The 25,853-nt window shown below is 36.2% G+C and overlaps 1 protein-coding gene across 2 annotated transcripts; it reads right to left on the bottom strand.

Annotated features, from left to right (window-relative positions):
• Window positions 1–332: 332 nt before the first annotated feature.
• LOC117423760 (profilin-2) lies at window positions 333–7,350 on the bottom strand. 2 transcript variants are annotated; one of them, XM_034039894.3, is made up of 3 exons: window positions 6,993–7,343; window positions 4,357–4,549; window positions 333–2,226 (listed from the first exon to the last, which is right to left on the bottom strand). In XM_034039894.3, exons 1-3 carry the CDS (start codon window positions 7,119–7,121, stop codon window positions 2,129–2,131), a joined length of 420 nt encoding a protein of 139 aa, XP_033895785.1. In that variant the 5' UTR covers window positions 7,122–7,343; the 3' UTR covers window positions 333–2,128. The 2 variants fall into 2 exon arrangements, with proteins under 2 accessions (XP_033895785.1, XP_033895786.1); XM_034039895.3 differs by lacking the exon at window positions 333–2,226 and adding an exon at window positions 2,240–2,583 and having other exon boundaries at window positions 6,993–7,350.
• Window positions 7,351–25,853: the final 18,503 nt, after the last annotated feature.

The following is a 25,853-nucleotide window of genomic DNA, read 5'->3' on the forward strand; positions in this document are numbered from 1 at the left end:
TATATTGTTATGGCACAAATTCATGTACTATTACCAAGTAATGGGTTATATTTGACATCCCACAATAAAAGAAAAACAAGCAGTTTAAAATTAGTTCAAATGTTTTTATAACTAAGATACAGTGGGGAGAAAATATACCATGTACTGTAAAGACCATGTTTTTGGGTGTTCTGTTCCCTTTGGTTTTACTGTGGATTGGTAATCCACATATTTAACAGCACCAATATTTCAAGCAATTGTACCAATTTCTCTATTCTATACAAATAAACTTGTGGCAAATTTAAGATTCTTAGAATCTGAGGGTAATTAAAGGAAACGAACACACCCACAACTTCTGGTTGGAATACATTTATTTCATCTGTCTGTAAACAAGGTGGTTTATCAATCTATGGCATTTTGTTTAAATGCATATTAAAATCAGATGAGTTAGACTATCCCAATGTAAGAAAAAAAAAAGTGCAGGGAAAGAAATGAACGTAAATCAGCAACAAGATTATTATTATTTTTTGTTCTTTTTTTAATCTGTACATATTCCACAAGGCCAGAACATTTCAAGCATATGCTAAAATGTCCCTAAGGAGGTGCCATTTGACGGACTCCTTGCTGGGTAGCCGTTAAAATCCATCTCACAATAGCAACAGATCATATCTCTACAACATTATGGCACAGGATACACAGATTTTGTATAAAGTTTTCCACAAGACAACCAAGTTTGCTTATTCCAACCAACCGATACCATCTCCCATTTATTTAGTGTATACAGAACTTAAAATTAAGTTTGTTTTTTTTTTTTTAAATTGGACATATATTTAGTACCGTGCTTTAACAGGCAGTCTGATAACACATCTTTCAGTTGATGACTAGAGCACAAGGCAATTTATTCCACAGTTTTCCTGCAGCATGGGCTTACAGGGTCAAGTGCGATCAATTTGCTTTAGTGTTTTGCAACAAAACAGTAGTGTCAAATGAGGAGACTGCCATCCCCAACTCACACACTGGTGTTTGAGCAGCAGTTTTTACCACTTTAGGTCATCAGACAATAGATTACAATAGTGTTCCCAGTATGTAGTTGAAGCTGGCAGTTGTCCTTTACAACAATGTAGATCAGTTTTGTAAAATCCCAAGCTGTAACTAAAATTGGTCCTATGAAAATTTAAACTGGGCACACTCCAGGTGGTTATGTTGGGATATCTACTGTCCAAAATGGCAGCCTTTTTAAAAAATAAAAAAAAAGAAATACATATATTACAGGAGCTGGCAAACAATAGTTAAGTGCCTGAGCTATTGTAACGATGGAATGTCCATGGAGATTATAAAGTCAGGGATGTGATGAAGAGGTCATGGGAGGAAAAGTTTTACCATTGCACTCGAAATAATCAGACACGTTATTCTACCTGCTACTTGTAAGACCATGACTAAGTGCAACAGCAAAAAGCATTGATGCAGGATTCTGCAACTCTAAAACAGATATTGCAACAGTTAGTTGCAATATTAGAAGGAAAATAAAGGTATAGTGGTTAATAATGTAGGAAAGCATGCCTCCTTGTGTAATGTTGGAGTGTCACCTTTGGGAACAAGCAAGGCAAGGAAAAGACAAAGGAGAGGGGGGGGGTCAAACAAGCCAAGCTATGCATGCACCTCTCTCCCAGACAAGCTCTAGAAAAGGAAGACTAATTGAGATCAGTTTCTGCTCAAAAGGCATCGCTCAATTCAAGATTGTACTACTAAAGTTGTTGTCCTTCACTTAATTTTTGTTCTTCGTTTTTGCCAACAGTTCTTTATATGTTAACATTAAGCAGAGCCAAGATGTAACACATTGGCCCACTTTTTTTGTGTTTGTTTTTTAGGTTTTTTTTTTTTTCCTTTTCTTTTTTTGCAATTTTAAAATGTATAACATGCTTATTCATGATCTATGTTGCAACAATGGTGCCAGAATGGGATTTGGTACACAGTGTTAAAGTATATAAATAAAACAGAAGGGAGAAAGGGATCAAGGACATCAGAAAACAAACAAAAAAGTGTAGGAAAAAAAAAAAAAAAAAAAGCAACTACCAACTAGTCTGGCAGCACTGCCAATGCAACTGGGTGGTGATGAGAATGAGTTGCTAGGTGGATGGGGTGAAGCTGCTTAATATCCAGACTTCCTCAGGTATTCAGCCATTGTATATGCTTTCTTGTTGAGTTTCCCTCCATGGACACCATCCTTTCCCATGACTAAAACCAATGCTGGAGTACACAAGGAAACAAAGCAAAAAAAATTGAACATAATTGTGAAAAAAAAAAAAAAAAAATTAAAAAGAAAACACACACAACCTTTCCCCACCATCACAGGGATAACAAAAGGAGACATAGGTTCTTATACCCCACAACCCTTCATTGCTATTAATTTTTCCAAGACGTTAATGTGACAACTTAAATGGGAAATTTTAATAGCAATATATATATTTTTTTTATTTTAACTACATAACAATGAGCTGCCTGTAAACTAAAACCCAGAATCCCTCAAGTATTTTGCCATTGAGTATGCCTTCTTATTCAATCCGCCTCCATGGACCCCTTCTTTTCCCATTACAAGAACCAAGACTGAAATAAAAGAACAGGAAAGGGAAGTTTAGAAACATGACAGAAGTTAGGAAGAAAGCATTCAGATTAGAGAAATAGTCAAATAAAAACATAATAAGTGTACAGAGGGTGGTCAGGCAGTTAGTTGGGTTTTACAGTTTGATAACGCATACTGTAAACTTATATTAACACTGAAGAATGTTGAAATTGAAAATCAGAGAAAGTTACAAATTGAAACAGGTTAGAAAGAACTTACCCATTCTCTATCCTCAAGATAAACATTCAAGTATTTGGTCATCAGGCATAACTTCATTTGCATAAGAAAAGTCATTTCCCAATCCCCCTTATTTAAATGGTCAAATATATGTAAAACCCAGTATGTGAATTTGTTATATTTATAGAAATGTGAAGCAAATAAAGAATTAATGCCAGGACACGTCCAAGTTTAATTTTAATTCAAGATTTATTCCTGGTACATTATCAGTGTGCAAATATGAGTCTATACAGGGTGGAAGGGGAGGGTGTTTGTTATATGTTATACTTTCAAAAAGATACGTTAAAAGAATATGCATGCAAGTTTTAACTCAACCAAGCAGTTTTTCTTACCAAAACATGAGCAAACTAGGGAGGGCTATCCTACTTGCACTAATTAAATAAATGCATTTAAAAAAAAAAAAAAATCTTTGGGAATAGGGACCATAAAAGCATTTTGAATCAGCATAGGCCAAAATAAACAGCATTACATACACTTGTATTACAGTGACAAGGAACCTTTAGGCAGATGGTTAATCTACATGGGAATTGGTCTGAACAAAAAGAATAAAGATACCTCAGGGATCAATATCTATAGTGCCCTTATTTACTGTTTATTAATGACCTCCAACTGTATGCAAAAGATCAAGCAGTCTACAGTATATGTATTTTTTATATTTAATACCATTACCTTACTGCATTACTTTGATACCAATACAATAATTTTACACTGTTGGCTCATTTAGAATTTAGTTTTCTATAAAAAAAAAAAGTACGGCACAAACCTGAAGGGCCACATATGACTGACCAAACAGATAAAAAATTGTAAAAACCATATTTGCCCATATGGTTCATCCATTTATATTTAACCAATAAACAAAATCTATCTTTAACATCTGCACTTTCGGTTAGTCCCTATGCTTTTTGTAACTAGCATGCTGAATTTAGTTTGCATCACTCTTAATACAATATGCCTGTGGTTATGGACTGGCTGACAATAGAAGTTCCCTACACCTGGGTTCAAAGGTCTAAAGTGCCACACCTGCTTCACAATGTTTTGGATTCTCAGTTTAGCAGTCACACAATACTATAATACAGTTTAGAGTTTAGTTAAAATAAGGAGGTTATTTTCTCTTAATATATTTAGTAAAAGTATAAAACTGCAGCACTTCATGATCTGTGAGTTATACTTACCTGTAATTGTACTGCGACAGCTTTGCCAAAAAACTAAAATGAAATACTGCGAAAAGCTTTGTTCTGAGACATTTAAAACTTAATTACAGTACTTATTTTTAACACAGGGTTACAAAAAGCAGGGATGCCATTGTGCCAACTTGATTTAATACCTAGTTTATGTTTTTCATAATTTGTATAACTAATACATTGTCACTCTCCATTCAGAACACAGTTCACTCACATGTGTAAAGCGCTGAAACTTTACGCTTCTGAAGCAAGAAACTTAGTTTACAAGGCAGAAAAAAAACCTAGAAGCACCCACATCCTTGCATTTAAAAATATCAAAGTTTAAATTGTAAAAATTACCTTTGCCAGCTTTGCCTACAGAAACATTGTATGTTGGCTCGCCACCTTGACTCTTTGTCCTGATGTCCATTGTCCAGTCACCTTCAACATGAAGGCTATCTCTGATCACAGAGCACTTCTTTGCACCCAAGGTCATGCCACCGGTGAAGAAACCCTCCCGGTCCTTGCCCACAAGCACATCTATTTCTGAAGGCTTAAAAAAATACAAAAAAAAATGTTTGCAATTTTCTGTCACCATCTGGTTCTGTCTAGAAGCACATTATGCATAAATTAATCAAATACTAAAACAGCAGAAACAAAATAAACGTTAGTTAAAGGGTCACTGTGTTAAATCAAAGTGACCTATACAGTTACACAGGGTCCCTTTCTTAACAGATAATGTGTACTCTTGTAACAATAGACAATGTGCAACGATTTCAATCATAAGTTAGGTAAATGACAACATTTGTTGGCGATGACACTGAATTTGTTCATGTTATGTTGCCATAAGGCAAGTTGATCATAAGCAATTCATTCTTTTGTATGACTTTTTAATGCAGAGGTATTTTTTCTTTCAGGGACTGAATCAAACGGTTTCCTAACAACCCTTAACATGTTAATGTAATTGTTATGCTTTCTCCTTCTAAACTCTAGTCGACTGGTTAACATGTTAACAGGCCATGATTGTTTATGCTGGCAACTGCTGTATTTAACTTTTCGCAAAAAACTGAGCATTCTTTTCATAAAATCAGTTGTCAGAAATTAGGTTAAAATCTAACATTACCATCATGAAACTTTTTATTTAAATAAATAGTAACCGAGGATTCGATTCAATTCAGAGATTGTATATTATATATATATATATATATATATATATATATATATATATATATATATATATAGATATATAGATATAGATATATAGATATATATATATAGATATATATATATAGATATATAGATATATATATAGATATATATATATATATATATATATATAGATATATATATATATATATTATACACACACACACACTAACAGAAAAGGGCTGTCACGCTTTACATCTGCATTCTGAACATCCGACTTTTTTTTTTTTTTTTTAACTATCTCATTTCCTGTCATTTGCAATTCCGGTTTTGTGTTTTGGTATCAGCATAATTAAAGTGCAAGTATGGATAACTCCGGGGAAAGTCTGCAGTTTGGTAGGTTATGTATTTTAATGACAAGTTAACATGTAGGAAGGCGTCTCCCTCCAGCAGAACTGCAGAGTCATGGCAGGCCCAACCATTCCTTTGACAGAAATGGTGTTTTTCATAATTTCCATATTTTCAAATCAGAACGAGGGTATGAAAAACGCAGACTACACTCTTAAAACAAAATCTATTATACGCATTGTAATCTCTGTGTGTGTGTTAAAATAAAAAAAACGCCAACGTTAAATATTTAGTCAAATGTATAATCGGTGATATTCAGTATATATTCGAGTGGAGTACATTTCAAATGTGCAAAATTATGCAACCATTTGGATCCCCGCAATGACTAAAACGACGAAATAAAAGGAGGGATTATCCAAAATGTTAATTTAAAACCCAAAAATCATGACAGGTCTTTAACCTCGACGACTTGAATAAAACCAAATACATGGGCTAATCCAAATACTACCTCATCTGTGCTGTTTGATATGCGAGATTTTTTTTCTTAATGTATACACTTAATTATATTAATAACAATCCCAGTTGCAACGTCTGCGTAACTGCAGTGGAAATCTGTGTGGTTATTATATTATAGCTAGCTACATAAAATACATCCCTGTCCTACAAAATGGAGGAGTGCCGGTATATGTTTATAAAATGTAATGTCGAGAGGCTTTCTCAATCCTTGCTTTACAACCGCATTCCTGAGCGATCAATGCCACAGAAAACCTGCATAGCTGAATACAATGCGGTTAGTTGCATTGCAGGACCCGAGTGATCAAAATGAATAAACCCAACTAGGGGAGGCGCCATCTTGGGAAACATGAAGGTGGCGGTAGCGAGGCCGGGATTCACCAAGTGAGCTACGTAAATTACAGTCCGCAAAACTGTACTCCCTCCCAGGAAGCTACGTCATGAAATTGGCGTAATGTACTCCCCAAATCTGGATGGTGCGCCTGATTTTATCCGGTTTTCCCTCATCTTTTTTTTTTTGCACACCCGCATTGCCGGTAGCAGAGGACTGCATTAATAATACAAGCAGGATTTATCAACTTGATTCCACGGTCTATTCCGTTTTGTATACCATTATGTTATATTACACCCCCGAGTATTCTGCATAAAGAAACCGATTTTTGATTTGCTATGGAAGTTTATTCTCCTGGAAATAAAACATAACCGAACTCCATTCCATTCCATACAGGAAAAGGGCCCCAGTCGTTGATTTCCACATCACCCCTTTCTTGACTCGGTTAACTTGCTATTACAAAATAAATTAATTCTCAATTATTCCTACAATTCACAATCCTACGCTTTTTTTTCCCAGTAACAGGACTTCTCCATAAAACACAAAAACTCCCAGGCATCTCATGCCTTTCTGTTCTGCTTCCAATTATATATATATATATATATATATATATATATATATATATATATAATCTACACACACACATTTCTGTTCTTACCGTTATGCTGAGAAAAGTACCACCGGCTGATGCTGCCCAGACGTATTTGGCGTCCGTGTAACCGACAATGGCGGAGTCCTGGCAGCTGCCATCGGCCATCAGGTTATCCACGTAGCTCTGCCAGGACATATTTGCGTTTATTTTTTGTTAAAATGTACAATTTATTCAAAAGCTTAAATGAGGTTGCGTTCGGTTTAGCTGCTGTAGTGTTATTTTCAAACGTTGTTTTGTCTCCAGCTCAACCTACGGCTCCGCTCACCGTCACGTCCCCGCTTTAATCTGTGTTCGGACAGGAAAGAAAAGCATAGGAAATCGGGCTGCTCCAGGGTGTAGTCCCTGCGAGATCCCTCCGCTTGGAAGCAATGCGGTTCAAGTCGACAATACATTACATAGCCCCGGCGGAATGATAAAAGTGTACAACTCACAACGCTGTGGCTACAGTATATGACTGACAACTTCAACCTCTTGTTGCTAGACTAGACACAGTCAAGTGCACGTGGATTTGATGGGGTTTGTTCAGACAAATCTAACACCAATATTTTTGTTTTCATATTCTTGGATTATTACATTAAAAAATGTCCACTTCGAAAATGCACACAACATTTAGGTGCCACACACTAAAATAAACGAGAATAATGTTTTAAAAATATATTTGTTTATATATTAGTTTTTTTTTTTTTCCTAAATCATGTATACAATGTTTTTCAGTATTTGTATGTACAGTGTTTTAATGTATTGATTTCATTCGTTTGCTTTATTGCTATTGTTACATTTTAACATGTATCTATTGGAATTGGTACATTATATGTACAAATAGTACAAATGTTCAATTTAAAAATCATGTATACTTTTTTATAAATTGGACAATTGCGTTGTAAGAAGTACAGCAGAATGCTTATCAGAATTGGGTACATTGCTGCAGATATTGTATTACTGAAGTGAATGGATGCTTCATTGCATGTGGTGCATTTAAACTACCTCAAATCATTGCTTCATTCAGCAAGCACACAAACTATATCTCCCCACCTTGAAACCTTCATGCCATTTTTGTTGCACCATTAACTTGGCTAACACGCTCCTGTACTGCCACTACATGCAGCAGCAGGAGGTTATCAGCAGTATATCAGTCTGCCCCACAATAAAACACCTGTATATAAATGCATGATGAACATAACAAACTGGAAGGTATATCCTTTTAAAAAGGACACACATTTGGATGGTACGCTATTTTAGGATAACATTGTGTTACATTGTGATAAAAATTCGTTGTGCGACACACACTGCAACGTTAAATAATAATAATAAAAAACTTGTACAATTAACCATTAAACTAATTGTAATGTCCATCCATTTGCCATTAGAAAGCTGAGATCATTGTGTCCCACAGCAACTGACGACCAATGGTATTGATGGCAAACTGCTCTGGTGAAGAGGGTGTCTACCCAGTAGCTTTACCTATGCAGTAATCTGCAACAGCAGAAGGCTTTAAAGATCATAGAGATACTGCATGCTCCAGCTGTTGACCTGTCAGAAAGGGTATTATTATTATTATTATTATTATTTATTTATTAGCAGACGCCCTTATCCAGGATGACTTATGTCTTATGCTAAACCTGGAATGGCAGGATTTCAGAAAAGAGAACTGGAGTTGAAAAAACTCACTAGCCAAAAAAAGCCTCCACCACAATAGCATTTATTGTTTTGACATCTCGAATTACCAATCCTAGCCATTTCAAATTCAAGAAAGAGGTAAAAATAAATAAATAAATAAATAAATAAATAAATAAAGACCAGATGGCAATTTAGCCAGCATCCCTTTTAAAAGCAACGTTGCTTTTGTAGGTTAACGCTTACAGCTTCCCACTTTCACAGTATCAGGAACATACTCCCATGATTTCTATTTTCTTTTCTGCCTCTTTATTCAATCCATTTCTATTTAGATCACAGCTAAGCCTGCCACTTAAACATGAAGTATATTGATTGTGCCAAATTTACAGAGCAGTAAATTCAACGATCTTTGACAAAGCTTTTAGCCCTATAACTGTCTTTGCCTCACTGAGCAGTCAGGTCTAGCCTGTTTGTGTCCCTTGTGCACTATATATTAAAAACATCCCCATCATTGTATTTCATTTAAAGGTTGGAATCCACTCACAACCACATTCCAAGTTTATCTATAACAATTCTATCTTTCCGAATGAAGCCAAGTGTGCTATTCCATGGCTTTGTGGTTTCTTTATGATATTGTGCCTTCATATATATATATATATATATATATATATATATATATATTTCTTTTCTACATTATATCAACATTGATATTGAAGTTATAACATAAAATACCTTAGCTTTACAGCGTCATTTATAAAACATACACAAATGTTCAATTTCAATTATTGCACCATTAGCCTTTATTAATAAACTACCAAATAATAAAACAAACTACCATTTTATCCCCAATTTTCCTCGTCTGTTTGGGAAACCCTACATTATAATTTTAGTAGTTCCCTTAGTGCACACTGTAGCAATAATAATAACAACATAAGAACATAAGAACATAAGAAAGTTTACAAACGAGAGGAGGCCATTCAGCCCATCTTGCTCGTTTGGTTGTTCCCATGCTAAAAAAATATATATTTTAAATGTATTTTTGTAAACATATTATTCATATAAAACTCATAGTCTTTGGGAATGATAAAATATATGGAAAAATATATGTATTATGTATGTAACGTTATATAAAATATATTTAACATATTACAAAATTGGCCCGTTTTCATCATATGGAAAATATATTTACAATGTATTTGCTTAAACATATTTTAAATATATTTAAAATATAATTTCAGGTAACAATATATCAATTATATTGTCCATGTATTTTTTAGAAATGTATTATTCAATATATTTACTAAACATGTATTATATAATGTATTCACAGTATATTACATAATGTAAAGTGCCTGGACACACACCATATTTTGCATGTGTTCCACCAAACAGATATGAAGCAAATAAATAAGAAAGGAATGGAATTCCGCAATTTCACTTAAAAATAACCACTATCTTTAAACAAAACGGAATATATCAACATTTTGTAACAATTCAGTCTATATAAAACACTCAAGTACAAAAATGAAAAGCTTTCAACATATGCTAAAAGGCTGTTTGCATTACAACAGGTGTTTGGGCTGCTTCTCTGTAGACCTGCTAACATTGTTCTACTGAAACTATGAGACGTTACAAAAAACTGCTGCTTCCAATTAAAAATTCATTAATAGCTAAGGAATTGTTGCTGAAAATAGAGCTATGAAAGTAAAAAAAACACTAATAAACTGGAAATACATTTTTACAATTTCATTCTTTTTTTCATATTGGTGGGCATACAGTTTAAATATAAGGTGACTTAAAATATGAACAGCCTATTGTGTCCTTGATTGTTATTGACCTCTCTTTTTTTCTTCTAAATACTAGGCTTAGCCCAGTTATTTTTTATGAGGTATCTGTAACACTTCGGTATCTGCAGAAAGATTGATTAACGACCATATTTGTTCCGTCAAGAATAAACTTATTTACCGAATTAAAATCACAGTGGCTGTGTTTTTATCTGCTGTACATGGATAAACTTATGAAGCCTTCTTGTTTTAAATCTAGTGCTGCCTGACCGTCGCAGTCTCCCATTATGTGCAATATATAAATATATTGTTTGAAAACACTGCATACACTTTTAAATATATTAATGTGAATATATTTATTTACAACATATTTTACAATGTATTTTGAATATAATTTAGAAAAATAAAATGTATAAATGTGAATATGTTGATTTACAAAATACATTTATAGTATATTATAAATATATTTAAGCAACATGTCATGTTTAAGAAAATATATTATAAATACATTTCAGGTTTAAAAATATATAATTCCATATATTAAAAATATATTTATTTTCCGTATGGGTTAGTAGCTTATTGATCCCAGAATCCCATCAAGCAGCTTCTTGAAGGATCCCAGGGTGTCAGCTTCAACAACATTACTGGGGAGTTGGTTCCAGAACCTCACAATTCTCTGTGTAAAAAAGTGCGTCCTATTTTGTGCTCTGAATGCCCCTTTATCTAATCTCCATTTGTGACACCTGGTCCTTGTTTCTTTTTTTAGGTCGAAAAAGTCCCCTGGGTCAATATTGTCAATACCTTTTAGAATTTTGAATGCTTGAATCAGATCACCGCATAGTCTTCTTTGTTCAAGACTGAATAGATTAAATTCTTTTAGCCTGTCTGCATACGACATGCCTTTTAAACCCGGAATAATTCTGGTCACTCTTCTTTGCACTTTCTAGAGCAGCAATATAATTTTTGTAATGCGGTGACAAGAATTGAACACAATATTCTAGATGAGATCTTACTAATGCATTATAAAGTTTTAACATTACATCCCTTGATTTAAATTCAACTCTTTTCACAATATATCCGAGCCTCTTGTTGGCCTTTTTTACAACTTCCCCACTTTGTCTAGATGAAGACATTTCTGTCAACATAAACTCCTAGGTGTTTTTCATAGATTTCTTCTTCAATTTCTGTATTTCTCATATGATATTTATAATGCACATTTTTATTGCCTGCATGCAGTACCTTACACTTTTCTCTATTAAATGTCATTTGCCATGTGTCTGCCCAGTTCGGAATGCAGTCTAGATCATTTTTAATGACCTTTGCTGCTCCAACAGTGTTTGCCACTCCTCCTATATTTGTGTCGTCTGCAAATTTAACAAGTTTGCTTACTATGCCAGAATCTAAGTCATTAATGTAGATTAGGAATAGCAGAGGACCTAATACTGATCCCTGTGGTACTCCACTGGTTGCCTCGCTCCATTTTGAGGTTTCTCCTCTAATCAGTACTTTCTGTTTTCTACATGTTAACCACACCCTAATCCATGTACATGCATTTCCTTGAATCCCTACTGTGTTCAGTTTGAGAATTAATATTTTATGCGGGACTTTGTCAAAAGCTTTCTGGAAATCTAAATATATCATGTCATATGCTTTGCAATTATCCATTGTCGATGTTGCATCCTCAAAAAAATCAAGCAGGTTAGTTAGACACGATCTCCCTTTCCTAAAACCATGCTGACTGTCTCCCAGGATACTGCTACCATATAGGTCATTTTCCATTTTAGATCTTATTATACTTTCCATAAGTTAACATATAATAGAAGTCAGGCTTATTGGTCTGTAGTTACCTGGTTCGGTTTTGTCTCCCTTTTTGTGGATCGGTATAACTGTTATATCCAACATTTCTTCAGTAAAAATGCATATAACTGAGTCTCCAGCCATAACAATAGCAACCCAAGGACTTTCAGTGTTCACCCTTTTCACTCCAACGTCGCCAGAGCCTTTCTGAAAAGTGGGAGCGCCCGTTTCACTTTGCTATGGGACTTTTGTAAAGAGTGAATTGAATTGCATTACGAGAGGCTGCCAGGTTAGACTTCCTCACACATTCAACAAAACATCTTATTTTAGCAAGCCTACTCTGAAGATGCTAATTTCTAATCATGTCAGGTGTGTTGGTGTGTCACTGCGATACATATTCCCAGTGTAGTGGTAAAAGGAGCAATCTCACTGTTCAACACTAAAAATACCTTAATAATAACAGTGTCTAACTATGTGTGTGTTTACAAGAAAACACAAAACATTGTACTAAAGCAAAAACAATTAGATGTAAGCAGTTACAACTCTGAGCTTCCTGTCTCAACATGCATGTCTAGTTTGAAAATATGAATATATACATTTCAATGAATGATACATTCTGATAAGGTTACTGCCTTCTTCCATTGTGATATTCAAACAATGAACGGTCACTCGCTGATTATTATTTAAGTGTTTCGATAGTACAGAGTGTTTTATTATTTATAATAGTGTACTATAAATACATTTTGAATTATGAATTTCTGTGGGCCCTCTTGTGTTCTGGCTGAATTCAGCAGTAGTAGGATATCTTTACATCTGATATTGGTTCTTCTGATGTTTTGTCTGTGCTTTTTTTTATCAGGTAAGGGATACATTTTAAAAACACTAAATAAGTCCTTCAATTTAATTAAAAACAGGAGATGTAACTACTATCTGACTTTCACATCTTAAAAAAAAGACCCACAGTACATCAAATAAGTTCTTCAGGTAGGTTTTAAATATTTTAAGGTTACTACTGGTACCTTACAATGAACCTCACCTGTGTTTAAAATAACATGTGGGACTCTGCAACATCCCTGTAACATCTTATAAGTATAACCAAAACCAAAGTTTGAAGCTGCCTTTCTGAGCATGTTCATTTGGCTCACATAGTGGGGTGGATATAATAAAAAAAATTAATTGTTATATGACGACATTCAATCAAACTGTCCAGTGTGGTACAGATATGTAAATTTATTTTTTGTGGTGTTTGTTTAGTGGTGTGTTCTGGAAATGTTCCCCTTTGAAGTTTTATTCATTAACGCCACGGAAGGAGGAAATAAATTGGCACTCTGTGTTTTGATTGAATACACCTTTCAGTGGAAAGCAGGGGTTGGGGAAAAGGCTTTGGAGGAATGTAACCAACTGGGCTGGACTGTCAACCAGCTTTAGTTTGTTATAAGGCTTTCTGACATAATTTGAGCATTGATTCTGTAAGATGAATGAGGCCAATAAAACATAAAGAAAGCATCAAAAAGTGGGTGATGTTATTGCATTTAGATGCACGTGGAGGTTTTTAAAAACAATTATTTAAAAGAAAATCAGGCAATACAGGCCCTGGTCTTTCTGTTGAAACTAGTTGTGAGTGAGCTGCGAGGGCTTTGTTTATGTAGAGTCAATGCTCTGAAGAAACGTGAGCTTGTCTCTGTGTCGATGTGTGATGAGACTGTAGGATTAGAACCCCTAGTGGGTGATAAAAACAACACCAAATACTGTTTTATAACCATGTTAAATTACAATGGTTTAAATTTCAGTTGCAAAGAACACAGAGTCTGGTTTACCCTCAGATAAGTGTCATTATTTTAAATGCTGTTTTTCTTTTATAATTTTTAAGGTGTGTTCACAGCCGTCTATTTGAAAACTAGGCTTCGAAGAGGCACACTGTATCAGAAAAGTGTTTGTTACTTTTTTTCATCATTTTCATAGTTTAATAATAAGATTTACTAAAAATTAACCAATGGCAGTGAATGATTTTACTCACTGTAATTATAAAAACAGTTAGCCATTTTGATCAATAAAAAAAAAAACTGAGTGAACAATTTAGAGTATTAAGAGACTATCCTGAATTTATAGCTCACAGAACCTCAAATTAGCTTGGTGCAGTTCGTCGTGCTGCATGAAAAGCTTACCATGGTCATTTTGCAGTTTTACTGTACTTTCCTATGATTATACTATGTACTTGCCATGTTTTTAACATGTATTACCTCATTGTACTTTAACATGCTTGCCTATGCCTTACCATTCTATCACTGTGTTTTACTACAATTTGCTATGCTTTAACCATGGCAAACTATGAGGGACAAAAATAATGCATTCTTCTGTACTTTCTCCCAGAATTTGATACAGAATATCTCAGGATCGTACCTTCTTTGTTCACATCATAGTTCTGTGGTCATTGCTGTGGTGCTGTTAGGCCCATGTTAAACAGTGTTAAAAAAATTGGAAAGGCTGGACCCTGACCCAAGAAATAAAGGGTGTACAGGATGCATTACATTGGAACCACATGGAATGCTCTGTTGACCACAAAAACTGGACAATGCAGGTTAACATCCTGGGCAGAGAATATTTTAAACACCACACACATAGACTTTGCATGAATTATTCATCTACACTAGCATTCCCAGATGTGTAACAGCCTGCGTAATTCTAGACTCCCAGCTCCACACATGCATTCTTACTTATACTCTTGATAGGTATCTTTTACAAAGGTTACATGGATCGCTCTGTAAATACATGCATGAAATCACAACTAGAACCAGTGCAATAACTCACATGCTTGCCATTGCCGTCCCTTATTATCTATGGTGCTCAGATAGTTTTGATCTTGTTCTGGGTTATAATTGCACTTTTGTACCCATTCTCCTTATTTATAATTTGTTGTCCTAATAATTTAATATAGTTTCATTATTACAACTACTTCAAAGCATGCCTAAAGGTATAGTTGAGGTCTGATTAAGTTCAAAATACAGAATCAATGGAAAATATCAATTTGTTGTACTGTGAGAAATCAGTGCCTGTGGATTTATACATTGTGTTCTCTTTGCTGGTGATGCTGCAGTTTGGTTCAGGGTACTCCACTGGTGTCCTGTAGCTTGAAGAGTTGACAACAGCTTTACTTAAACAAGACATGCAATCACAATACAATTTCTCCATTAGTGACAAATACACTCTATTTGTTATGTAGATGATTTCAACCTTTATAGATGTCTCCAGGTTGAAAACACAGTAATGATCATTTCTGTGATTTCACGCCCCCCCCCCCCCCCCCCCCTACTTTCACTGAATATCCAATTAAGTTAAAAAATACAGAATCAATGGAACATATCTGTTTTTTGTTACGGTCAAAAATAGAGAACACTGATTTTATTATTGATTTATCTAGGAAACCAGATGCATATTATTAGTTGTTAATGCTCAAAGACTCTACCGTAAATATTAACCCGAACAAAGAATACATTGAAACCTTCATGCATGAAATTAAATTCAGCTAAAGATACATAGGAAAAAAACCCTGATGCTTGAGATGGTACGTCACTTAGCATAATCAATGAGTTAATCAATCAATCCATGCATACTATGTCCGAGTCCAATTCAATTATCTTTATAGATGGGCAATGTGTTTTCTCTCTACTACAGATCAATACTGCAGCAGATTAAATTGTTAAAATAAGTCTCTTTGTGTAGCACTGTTATGAAACCCAACATGTCTAACCTGCATGTATGTATGTAAAACACAAGGGATGGGTCTATTTGAGCAATTCAGCTAAGTTGTGCCTCTGTTTAAACTACATTCATAGTGATTTGTTACGTAAATCAAAATAAATATTTCTTGACATTGCCAACATTATAGGCACGGATATTTCTGAAAAGCACTATTGCCCTTCTAGAAAGATAATTGACTAGGGCCCTTTTATAGGACTGGACCCTGAGAGTGACAAATGCATTCATAAATATGACAACAGAAGCTGGTTGAAGCAATAAGGCAGAGCAGCTCCAGTATCAGATGAACAGAGCTCAAGGCAGCAGCCACAACCACTCCCTAACCTTTCCATGACCTCTCCCTGACACCTCCTACCAGATCATGCCACCAAAACAGCTGCCTGTAATGTTTGTGCTTATCTGTGATTTTACACACAAAGATCTATATTGTGGAAGAAGAGAAGCTCGTCCCCTCACATGACCAGTCAGCCTTCATCTGCTGCTGTGCTGGGTCTCACTTGCCAGTGGCTGTGCTGCTTTCCACAACTCTGTAACGTTAAGATAACTATCTGAAAGAAACCAGTCGTCAATTTCCTTTGTTCTCCTTGAGAAAGCACATAAACTGCCGCCTGCTCCTGCTCTAGCTAGTTCACAAGAGAGAGCACTCACTTGTAATAAATATGAACATGTTCCGACTGGGGTACAATTCTACCTGTGGTTCATGCCATTGTAGTGACTCTTATTAGAGCTGTCCCCACTATTGCACTAGTAGCAATGCCCCATTAACAGACATTTTGTTCCACACTGATTTATCTCAATACACATTGTCCAGAGCAGAATTCTCTTATAGTGCATTGATGGTCTGGACATTTCTTTTTTTCATACCCATAAAGAGGAGGACAGGATTGTATGATGTGAGCTCAACAGAACTCCTTTCAGTAGTGGTGTGAGTCAAAATGTCAATAGAAAACTGCGCTATAAAGACAGTGAGACAGCTGCTACGACCTGTGTCATCTCATTGATTAGCCGGTTGGGCTGTGTGAGTGTTTTATTGTGTAGGCTGGAATTCAACGTGGCCTGCTTCCAGATAATACCTCTTTACTACTGCTACACAAACATCAAATACTTACCTTCACTGCCTTCCAGTACACGTGAAGGGGTCAATACACTTTATATCCTGCAACAGGTGTTGAAGTTTAATATTTTTACCACATTCTGGTTTGACACTTTATACCCCGAGACCTTTCCAGAGCAAATATTCTGACACATGAAGGGAATTTTCCTGCCTTCACGATGTTTGTATTTCTTCTAAAAGTCTGGAACTTCAAACACACTTTTTAAGTGAAATGGCTGATTAAGACGTCTGCTAGAGATTACGTTTTTCATAATGACGCAGGTGTTTTGGATCCAGTATCTCTAAATCATTTTAGCTTTACGATAACAAAAAAAGATTAAGTTACCATTAACACTGGCTGTAGATGCAGCAGCTTCATGTGTGGAGAGATCTTAAATGCACATGCCATTTATAAGATCACTAGAAAGCTTGGACTCTAATGAGCTTAATTAGCATTTAACCTTCTTGGTGAAGATGCAATTAAGAAATTAAAGTGACCAATGAATGCTGTCATCAAAACACTTTCACATAAATGTCCCCCATATAAGAATTCAACCCAGATGCTGAAGAGCAAGTATTTCTTTAATTTTCCCCCTGCTATTCCCTGTGTAATCATGTTCAATCTTCAAAATTTAACAAGACACGCTTTACAATTCCACCACAGTCAGCATTTTCACATTTCTTTGATTTTATGAAACTGCATTTGTTCCATTTTCAATTAAACTGGAAACGTCCTTCCGAGATCCTTATCGGTCAGGAAGTGAATTGCTTGCAAAGGATAATATACCAAGTCACAGATTAATCAAGCAGCAGGAAGCTGTTCAAAGTAAGGAAGTGAGACTAAAAGAACCCTGGCAGACAATCAAGGGATCAGGGAGCCAACCAGGCAAGTCTTTTATCCTGTCGCTATGTCACTGAGTATTACACCTCCTGAAGGAATTCCTTGATTGTTTGCTCAAAACCAGACATAATCCACTTCCATTTTCTGTGATTTTCTGTGGTTAAAATGCATAAAGTAAGAGCACTAATACTATTTTGCTACAATGCTAATAAGAGGTAATATCTTGGATTTTAAAGCCTTGCATTTGAAGTGCCCCACATTCAACTGTATGGGGAACTGTACCTCCTGGCATCTAAGCCTAAAGTTCCATTATTACTAGTGTTGCATTTTGAAGTGGTAGAGCACCCAGAGAATGGTCATTGAAAAAATCCATGCAGTTTCAGGACAGTGCAATACGGCAGAATGCTGCAGCCCTTGTCTATCAATTGTGTGATCCTTTAAACCTTTAGATTTATGTATTTGTTTAAAAATGTATTTTGTTTGGACCTAGAGCATGCTGTATATATCAATACGGTGTCTTTTTCATATTGTAATTTTAAAAACATTAAATCAAAGCCATCTGAAGATTATTATACCCTCTTATGTAACTGATCAGTCTTGAAATTATTGTGGTAGCATCAGGGCAGGAGGGCTGTTGAAATGGCAACTCTTCTTCTTCGCTTGTAATTGAAGTGGGTGTTCAACTTTCACACAAAGCTTTTTGTGTAAGCAGTCTACCATGAAAGATGGATTTATTAATGACTTTTCTATGACTGAACACCGATGACAGGGGAAAAAAGCTCCATCTTACTACAGGGATTTCCAGTTTCTCTATTCAACAAAGGACTGTCGAGATCTCAGCTAATGTTCATAGACGTAAATGTAAATTAATTTGGAACAGAAGCAAAATGACTAATTTTATCTTATCAATCAAAATCAATGTGGAGCCACCATAGAAATCTAGATGTAAAAAAACCCAAAAAACATTGATAACCCCAGAGAATGAATAAATCAGCTCCTTGGGGAACTCCCAGGATTTGTATGCAAATGTGCCATTTTCTGGAAGCAAGCATTTTACAAACTGGATCAATTCAGGCTCCAGGATATCCAATTGGCACATATGATAGCAAGTCTTCTTCTAGTGCAGCTGCAAGCTCATTTCATTGTCATGTGTCTGTCCCCCGCTCCCTCTCTCTCACACACAATCAGCTTGTGGATGAGTATCAGTACAGTTTGTACAACCTAAATATCTGAATCACTGGAGCTGGACTGGAGCTTGAGGTGACCACTGTTTTATTTCATTCTAGTTGGGCAGACTGTTTCCTGTAATCACCCCACTGCAGCCTTGGATGTGATCAGAGCCATGTGTCTGGTAGCATTAATTTGCATATCTGTGTGACCCTGCTAATTCCAAACAACGCCATAAAAGCATGAATCAATTACGCAGCATACTGCTTTCAACCACATGTGTAGGTCTGTGTTTACAGGGCAGTGTGAGTTGGCTTGACCACCCTTATACATTCATGTGTGCATTTTATTTTAGAATGAATTATTGTATATAGAAGACAGCATGAAGTGTATCTTTAGCAGGAACCTTGGGACCACTTAAAGCAGATGTTATTATTGGTCTTTTCCACTATTCAGTAATCTTCTAATTGACCCTTCAAGGACAAGCTGATTGCATTTTTACAGAGAGTGTGTGAAGACTGCATTTTAAGTTTGTACCATGCCATTGATGTGCCATAGTTCAAAGTGATGGGCCATCCTTTTCTGCGTACAACAGTACAGTTTTATAAAGGGAATGTTAAACCTTTAGCTAGTTTATACTTCCATTATTATTTACAAAACTGAAATAAACACTTGGCTAGTTTTGAGCGTCAAATCATCATTCACTGCTGAGTTCTAAAATAGCAACTTTGCTGCAACCACATTGATTTGCAACTGAGAGAAACATTTGAATACCTGGTGCACTATATCTAACTATGCAAATACTCCATACAAACAGCACTCTTCAGGAAGACTTTGTCCAAGTGCAATGTAACTATAGAAAATAAAGGTGTCCCCTAGGTATATAAAATAGATAACACTATGTAACACAATTTTTGTTCCTGGGTAGTAAGTGTTATTTCCTAATTGCTTATGCCTCAAAAGTATAGAAAATGGCTATTATTCCCCACAAACTTTGCTTTTGTGACCAGGACAGTGATATTTTGAAATTTACATATTTCCAATGAGAAAACGGGCGAATTTGTGTCTTTTCGTTCACAAAGTCAGAAAAAAACAACATATGAATCCAAATTAACATGTATTTATACTAAAGTAATACAAAAATGACTACAAAAGATTTAGAAGTGAGTAGTTTTTCGAGATTTACGATTATACTGTAAATCACTTTCACGAATCAGCCCCCAAATGTAGTCTCCCATCATGTTCTCGTTATACTGTCCTTGGTAGCGGCGTTCAAAGTCCAGTATATCCTGGTGGAAGCGCTCACCTTGCTCCTCCGAGTACGCTCCCATGTTCTCCTTGAATTTATCAAGATGAGCATCAAGGATATGGACTTTGAGGGACATCCTACAGCCCATTGTGCCGTAGTTCTTCACCAGAGTCTCAACCAGCTCCGCATAGTTTTCAGCCTTGTGATTGCCCAGGAAGCCCCGAACCACTGCGACAAAGCTGTTCCAAGCCGCTTTCTCCTTACTAGTGAGCTTCTTGGGGAATTCATTGCACTCCAGGATCTTCTTTATCTGTGGTCCGACGAAGACACCAGCTTTGACCTTTGCCTCAGACAGCTTAGGGAAGAAGTCTTGAAGGTACTTGAAGGCTGCCGACTCCTTATCTAGAGCTCTGACAAATTGTTTCATAAGGTCCAATTTGACGTGCAGTGGTGGCATCAGCACCTTCCGGGGTTCCACCAGTGGCTCCCACTTGACGCTGTTCCTCCCCACAGAGAACTCGGTCCGCTGTGGCCAGTCCCGCCTGTGGTAGTGCACCTTGGTGTCCCTGCTGTCCCAAAGGCAAAGATAGCAGGGAAACTTGGTAAAACCGCCTTGGAGACCCATCAGGAATGCCACCATTTTGAAGTCTCCTATGACCTTGATGCCATCTCAGAAAAATGCAGATATGTATCCACTTAGGCAGCTGGAGCTAAACTGAACTGGTGGGCTTAAGGCCCCTGTATTTATACTACTATTTATATTACTGGGAAGTTCTAGAAAGTTCTAGAAGTTACTCCAAGTTTACTCAGCACTGAATCTATCTGGAATGTTCTGGAAAATAGGTACATTTCAAAATATCACTGTCCTGGTCACAAAAGCAAAGTTTGTGGGGAATAATAGCCATTTTCTATACTTTTGAGGCATAAGCAATTAGGAAATAACACTTACTACCCAGGAACCAAAAAAAAATAAAAAATTGTTACACGGTGTAATCACCCCCATTCTTTAAAGCATTTTAATAAGCTCATCTCATGTGCAGTGTAACCCCATATATTATGTAAGGCAGAATGACTGGGAGGGTCTTTGTTCTTAATTTTACTTAAAAAGACATGCCCAGGCTGGTATCTGTTTGGCACCTGTCACCCCTGGTGAGAATCCATGTGAGGAATAGGACTTTATTGTGTTCCACATCAATGATGGGTAACCCATCTTCCATAGGAATAAGACCAGAGAATCCTATGCCATTTGTTTCTGAAACCATTTGCATGGCTCTGTGTGAACTTAATCTTTGGACACAGGATATTATCTTGTAATTCATCCAACTGTATATTTAATACCACACGCCTTATTTCAGCTACCCTAAGTTGTTCAGCACATAATTCTTTTCTAAAACTCTGCAATTTGCAATTTGTCAGTCATAGAGCCCTATTGCTGAATTCTGCATGGCTAATGATTTTCTTAATTGTTTGTTTCTCTGCCAAGCCCTGGGGTAAGCAAAAAAAACAACATCTTTTCAGAACTTGTTCTTCTAATAATTGCATAGGATTAAATAGCTTCAAATTGCATTTAATCCACACTCACCATAAAGAAAACATAATTTATGAGAGCTCTGTCTGAGGATGGCATGAAATCTGCATAAATAAGAGGTTCAGAAATAGCACACTTTTTGTAGTGTGCTTTACAGTTTAGGAATATGAAGAAAATGTAGGTATTAAAGGAAGTGTCTTGGCCTGTTCTCAGACATTCAATATCCTCCTTATTTGCCCTCAGTGAGAGCTATTTTAGTCACTGTTTGCTCTGACTGAGTGGGTGAGATTGTGTCTCTGTACAATTCAATAGTGTGCAGTCAGCTGTGCAATGCTGTTCCAGGTGCAGTCTGGCACAGAACCTAACACTGAGCAGAAAGGTGAGCATTTTATCAGGGATGCCCTGCCAACCCCCTTTAATGTTTGACATCCAACAACTCATAAATCAATTTTTATCACAAATCATTTATTAGCATTTATCTTTTTTTATTTTTTTAAATTTTTTTTTATTTTTTTTTTACATAGAATGAATATTCAACTCTGTGTCTTTTGCTCATAGTGACATGTACAATACAGCTTACAAACTATGTTGCACAGAAATTGATGTTTTGCATATTAGGTTATTCCCTTGTGTTGGATGTTACAGTGGCAGAATATAGAGTGTACCATGGTATCTTTTATATATACAGACAGGACTGTCTTTTATTCAAGTAATTGCAGCTAATAAAATTGTTCCATTTTATAGGTCTCAAATGTGAGGTCTTGAAAGAAACACACTTGTGTACTACACTCGGTTAAAGAAAACTCTGTTTGGAAGCCATGCATTTAGACTCCATCTTTTACATCATGGGTCATTTTACCTGGAGGGTGAAACTGTCCCCACCCCTTCACTGGCTACCTGCCAATACCCAATCCGCTGCTTCCCTGATTCACTGACATTCTTTCAGCCAGTAACATGTTTGGACCCAGAAGACACTGCTGAGGTGAAATAACCCAGGAAGTACAAACAGATAACCCCAGAATAAGTTTTTTATTTTTTTAAATTTGATATGTTCAAGCTTCCATGATGAATGGCAGGGTGAAGCTATAGTTTTATATAGGTTATTTGCATAAACAAAGTGATCATACAGCAATCAGATGCTGTCTTGGAATTTCAAACAGCCCAGAAGAGAAGAGCCAGAGGAAGCTATTTGACACGCAGGGAACAGTTGCTTCCTAGCAAGGAAGACCTGAACAACAACAACTAACAATTACAAAAAACTCATTTTGGATTTGACACATCGGCGGTGAAAAGTAAAGAAAAATAGACTGATAAAACTCACTGGTCTGTAGATTGCAGCACCAGGGACTCTTACAAAACAGCTTCTCTCAAACAAATAAAGCAGAGCTTTAGCTCAGGGGTTATTTAAAGACTTTGTGCTCCTTGAAGGTTTGTTTGGATCAATCAAATACAGTTTTATTCATCTCAAACTTCGGTCAAACTTCTCTAACCATTCAACGGCACACCAACCCTTCTGTTTGTCTTTGCACAATTAACGTGAAGGACCAACTGGCCCTACTGTACGTATTCTATAGGGAAATACTGTATGTATGGAGAGAGAATACATAATGGGACCCAGTGATGTATCACATTGTCCACCAGGAAGGCATAATAACTAACGTATGGCAGAGCCACAAGATAGTTATACAGGCCTTTACTCACAAGTGGAGGAAAGTGTAATCGATCACTTAGTCATATGGTGTTTGTACACCAGGCAACTCTTATTGGTTTAATGGTTTGATTCATTGTGGTTTAAAGGGCAGGGTTGCTTGAAAAAGCAGTTGAAATGAGACTCTAAGTTTTAGGTTCAGAAAGCTGTGTGAGCCTGGGCAAGACTTTTGCAAACATTCCTCAGCATAGCTTAGGTGAATGCAGCCCTGTAAAAGAAGCCAAGCATTTGCAGACATTCAAGAACATTGTTCTGGACAGACTGACAGACTGGAGAGGTGTGGCAAACAAAAAAAAATCTTGCCAAGCGTTCGCAGACGTTGAACGCAGTTCTGGCCAGGTACTTCTAGACACTACAATTGATTGTGATGTCATACTATTGAAAATAATATGTTCTAAACAGTATGACATCATTGTATAGTTACACAAGTGAGGATGACCTGGTTGGCAAAAAGACATAAAGTCCCACATGGAAACAGTATTTCTTCTTATAAAATGTCAAAAGGAAATATGAAGATTACACTAAATTCAAAGGATATTGCTTTGCTTTCTCCATAATGTCAGGCTGTTCATTACAACAGCTCAAGGGTAACCATATCTCATATGTTTTTACAGTGACTCAATATGAGTCCTTGCGACATACCAGGAAAATGGTGTTCCTTGAAGTGAATATACTAAGCATGTGGAGGTAACCTTAGCCCTTGCCTTATTATGGGACATCTGGTTAAATTAGTGCCATTTGCATCAGCCCAGTTCATCTTGCCACTTATTCAATTTAGAATGTATTATTTAAGAATATAATTTATATATTTTTCTACATTATGCAGGAACAGTCTCTTAAGAAACCTGGTTTTATATAATGTTTGATGAAATAACTGCGAGCAGTAAATAAAAAAGCTTGCTACACCAGAAATGTCATAAAGCTGGAAAGAAACTTTCTGACTATTTTAATTTCCCTTTTTAAAAATGTTAATTTCCACACTGTTGTAAAAAGTCCACATTAAGACGCCGCAGAGTGGTGACTATACTGGCCATGGGAATTAAAATTACCCAGTGATAATTGACCCTGGAAACTGGGGATACAAAGCCCATTGTAACAACAGTCTCTCTCCTGTATCCCTTTCAGAACTGCCACTGTGCTGCACCTCGGCTACAGACTGCCACGGTTCTCTTAGCTCCAGACTCGACTGTGGCAGGAATAAATTTTACTTTTTTTAGATCGCAGGATTCCCAGATTGTTCTTGGGACATCCTCAAGCTTGGAATTTTCTCCTTTTCAATTAGACACCTATGTCACACATGCATGTCTGGGAGCTAATCTGACAGTCCGCCTGGTTCTCTGATACCTTAAAAGACCTACAGCCAGGTACAAGAACTCATAGTGTCTCTGTGTGACCAGACGATATCATGCTGTGATAGAATGGGCCGTGACGTAACATTTAGAAATTGGCAAATCCAAGGAATAGCATAATTCATTGGCAGAAATATATGGCAACACGCTTTATTGTTAATCATTTACTAGCAGAGCACATTCAAGAAAATATTCTTCAGAACTAATGAGTTCTTTCTAATTTTACTTTGGTAAGAGTGTGCCTGGGTCTATTCAATAGATCTACAACATGACAGAGCATGTTTGTCTCTTTTGTCTCTTTCTGTCTGTAAAAATCAGGGAAACTCAGGAGAGCTATATAACAAGCTCAATTCTTCCTGTTTTCAAAGTTTTTAACTTCAGTGTGATTTGCAGCATTGTTTTAATAAAAGTGACATTTTAAGTGACCATCAAGAAACAATCCATGAGGTGCATTTAAGTTGTTCTTACCAGTTTTGTAACATTACTGGTGTGTTTTTCCATTCACAAATATCATGCAAATGAATGCACCTGCAGGTGAATGCGAGTCTATGGCTTCAAGGTGCTTACATACGCTGGTGTGTAACATCTTAAACGAGAGCCTGGTGATCAGCTACAGCAGACAACCAGTAAGTGAATTATTAAGATGCCTTAGTGTATTGAGAACCTTATGCCATGATATTCCTATAATGTGCTGACTTTGAGAACTGTATGTATCACTGGGGTTTGAGGAAGACATGAACAGCTCAGAATCATTCCTGTGACTAGGGTTGCTGGGCCTTAGTGTATTACATTCTTTCCTAAGTGTTTGCTCAGGTTTACATCATTAATAATGGTCTATCATAACACATTTAGTAGTGTGATAGCAGTGGTGCAGCTATTGCATTTTAACAGCTGTATCCAAATTTAGTACAGTTACAAACGCTTTTGAAAAGAGGCTTTATAATTTATAATTATAAAAAGTGTTTTTGCTTTCTGAGCTTC

Source organism: Acipenser ruthenus, chromosome 17, assembly GCF_902713425.1.
Source record: "Acipenser ruthenus chromosome 17, fAciRut3.2 maternal haplotype, whole genome shotgun sequence".
NCBI classification, from domain to species: Eukaryota; Metazoa; Chordata; class Actinopteri; order Acipenseriformes; family Acipenseridae; genus Acipenser; species Acipenser ruthenus.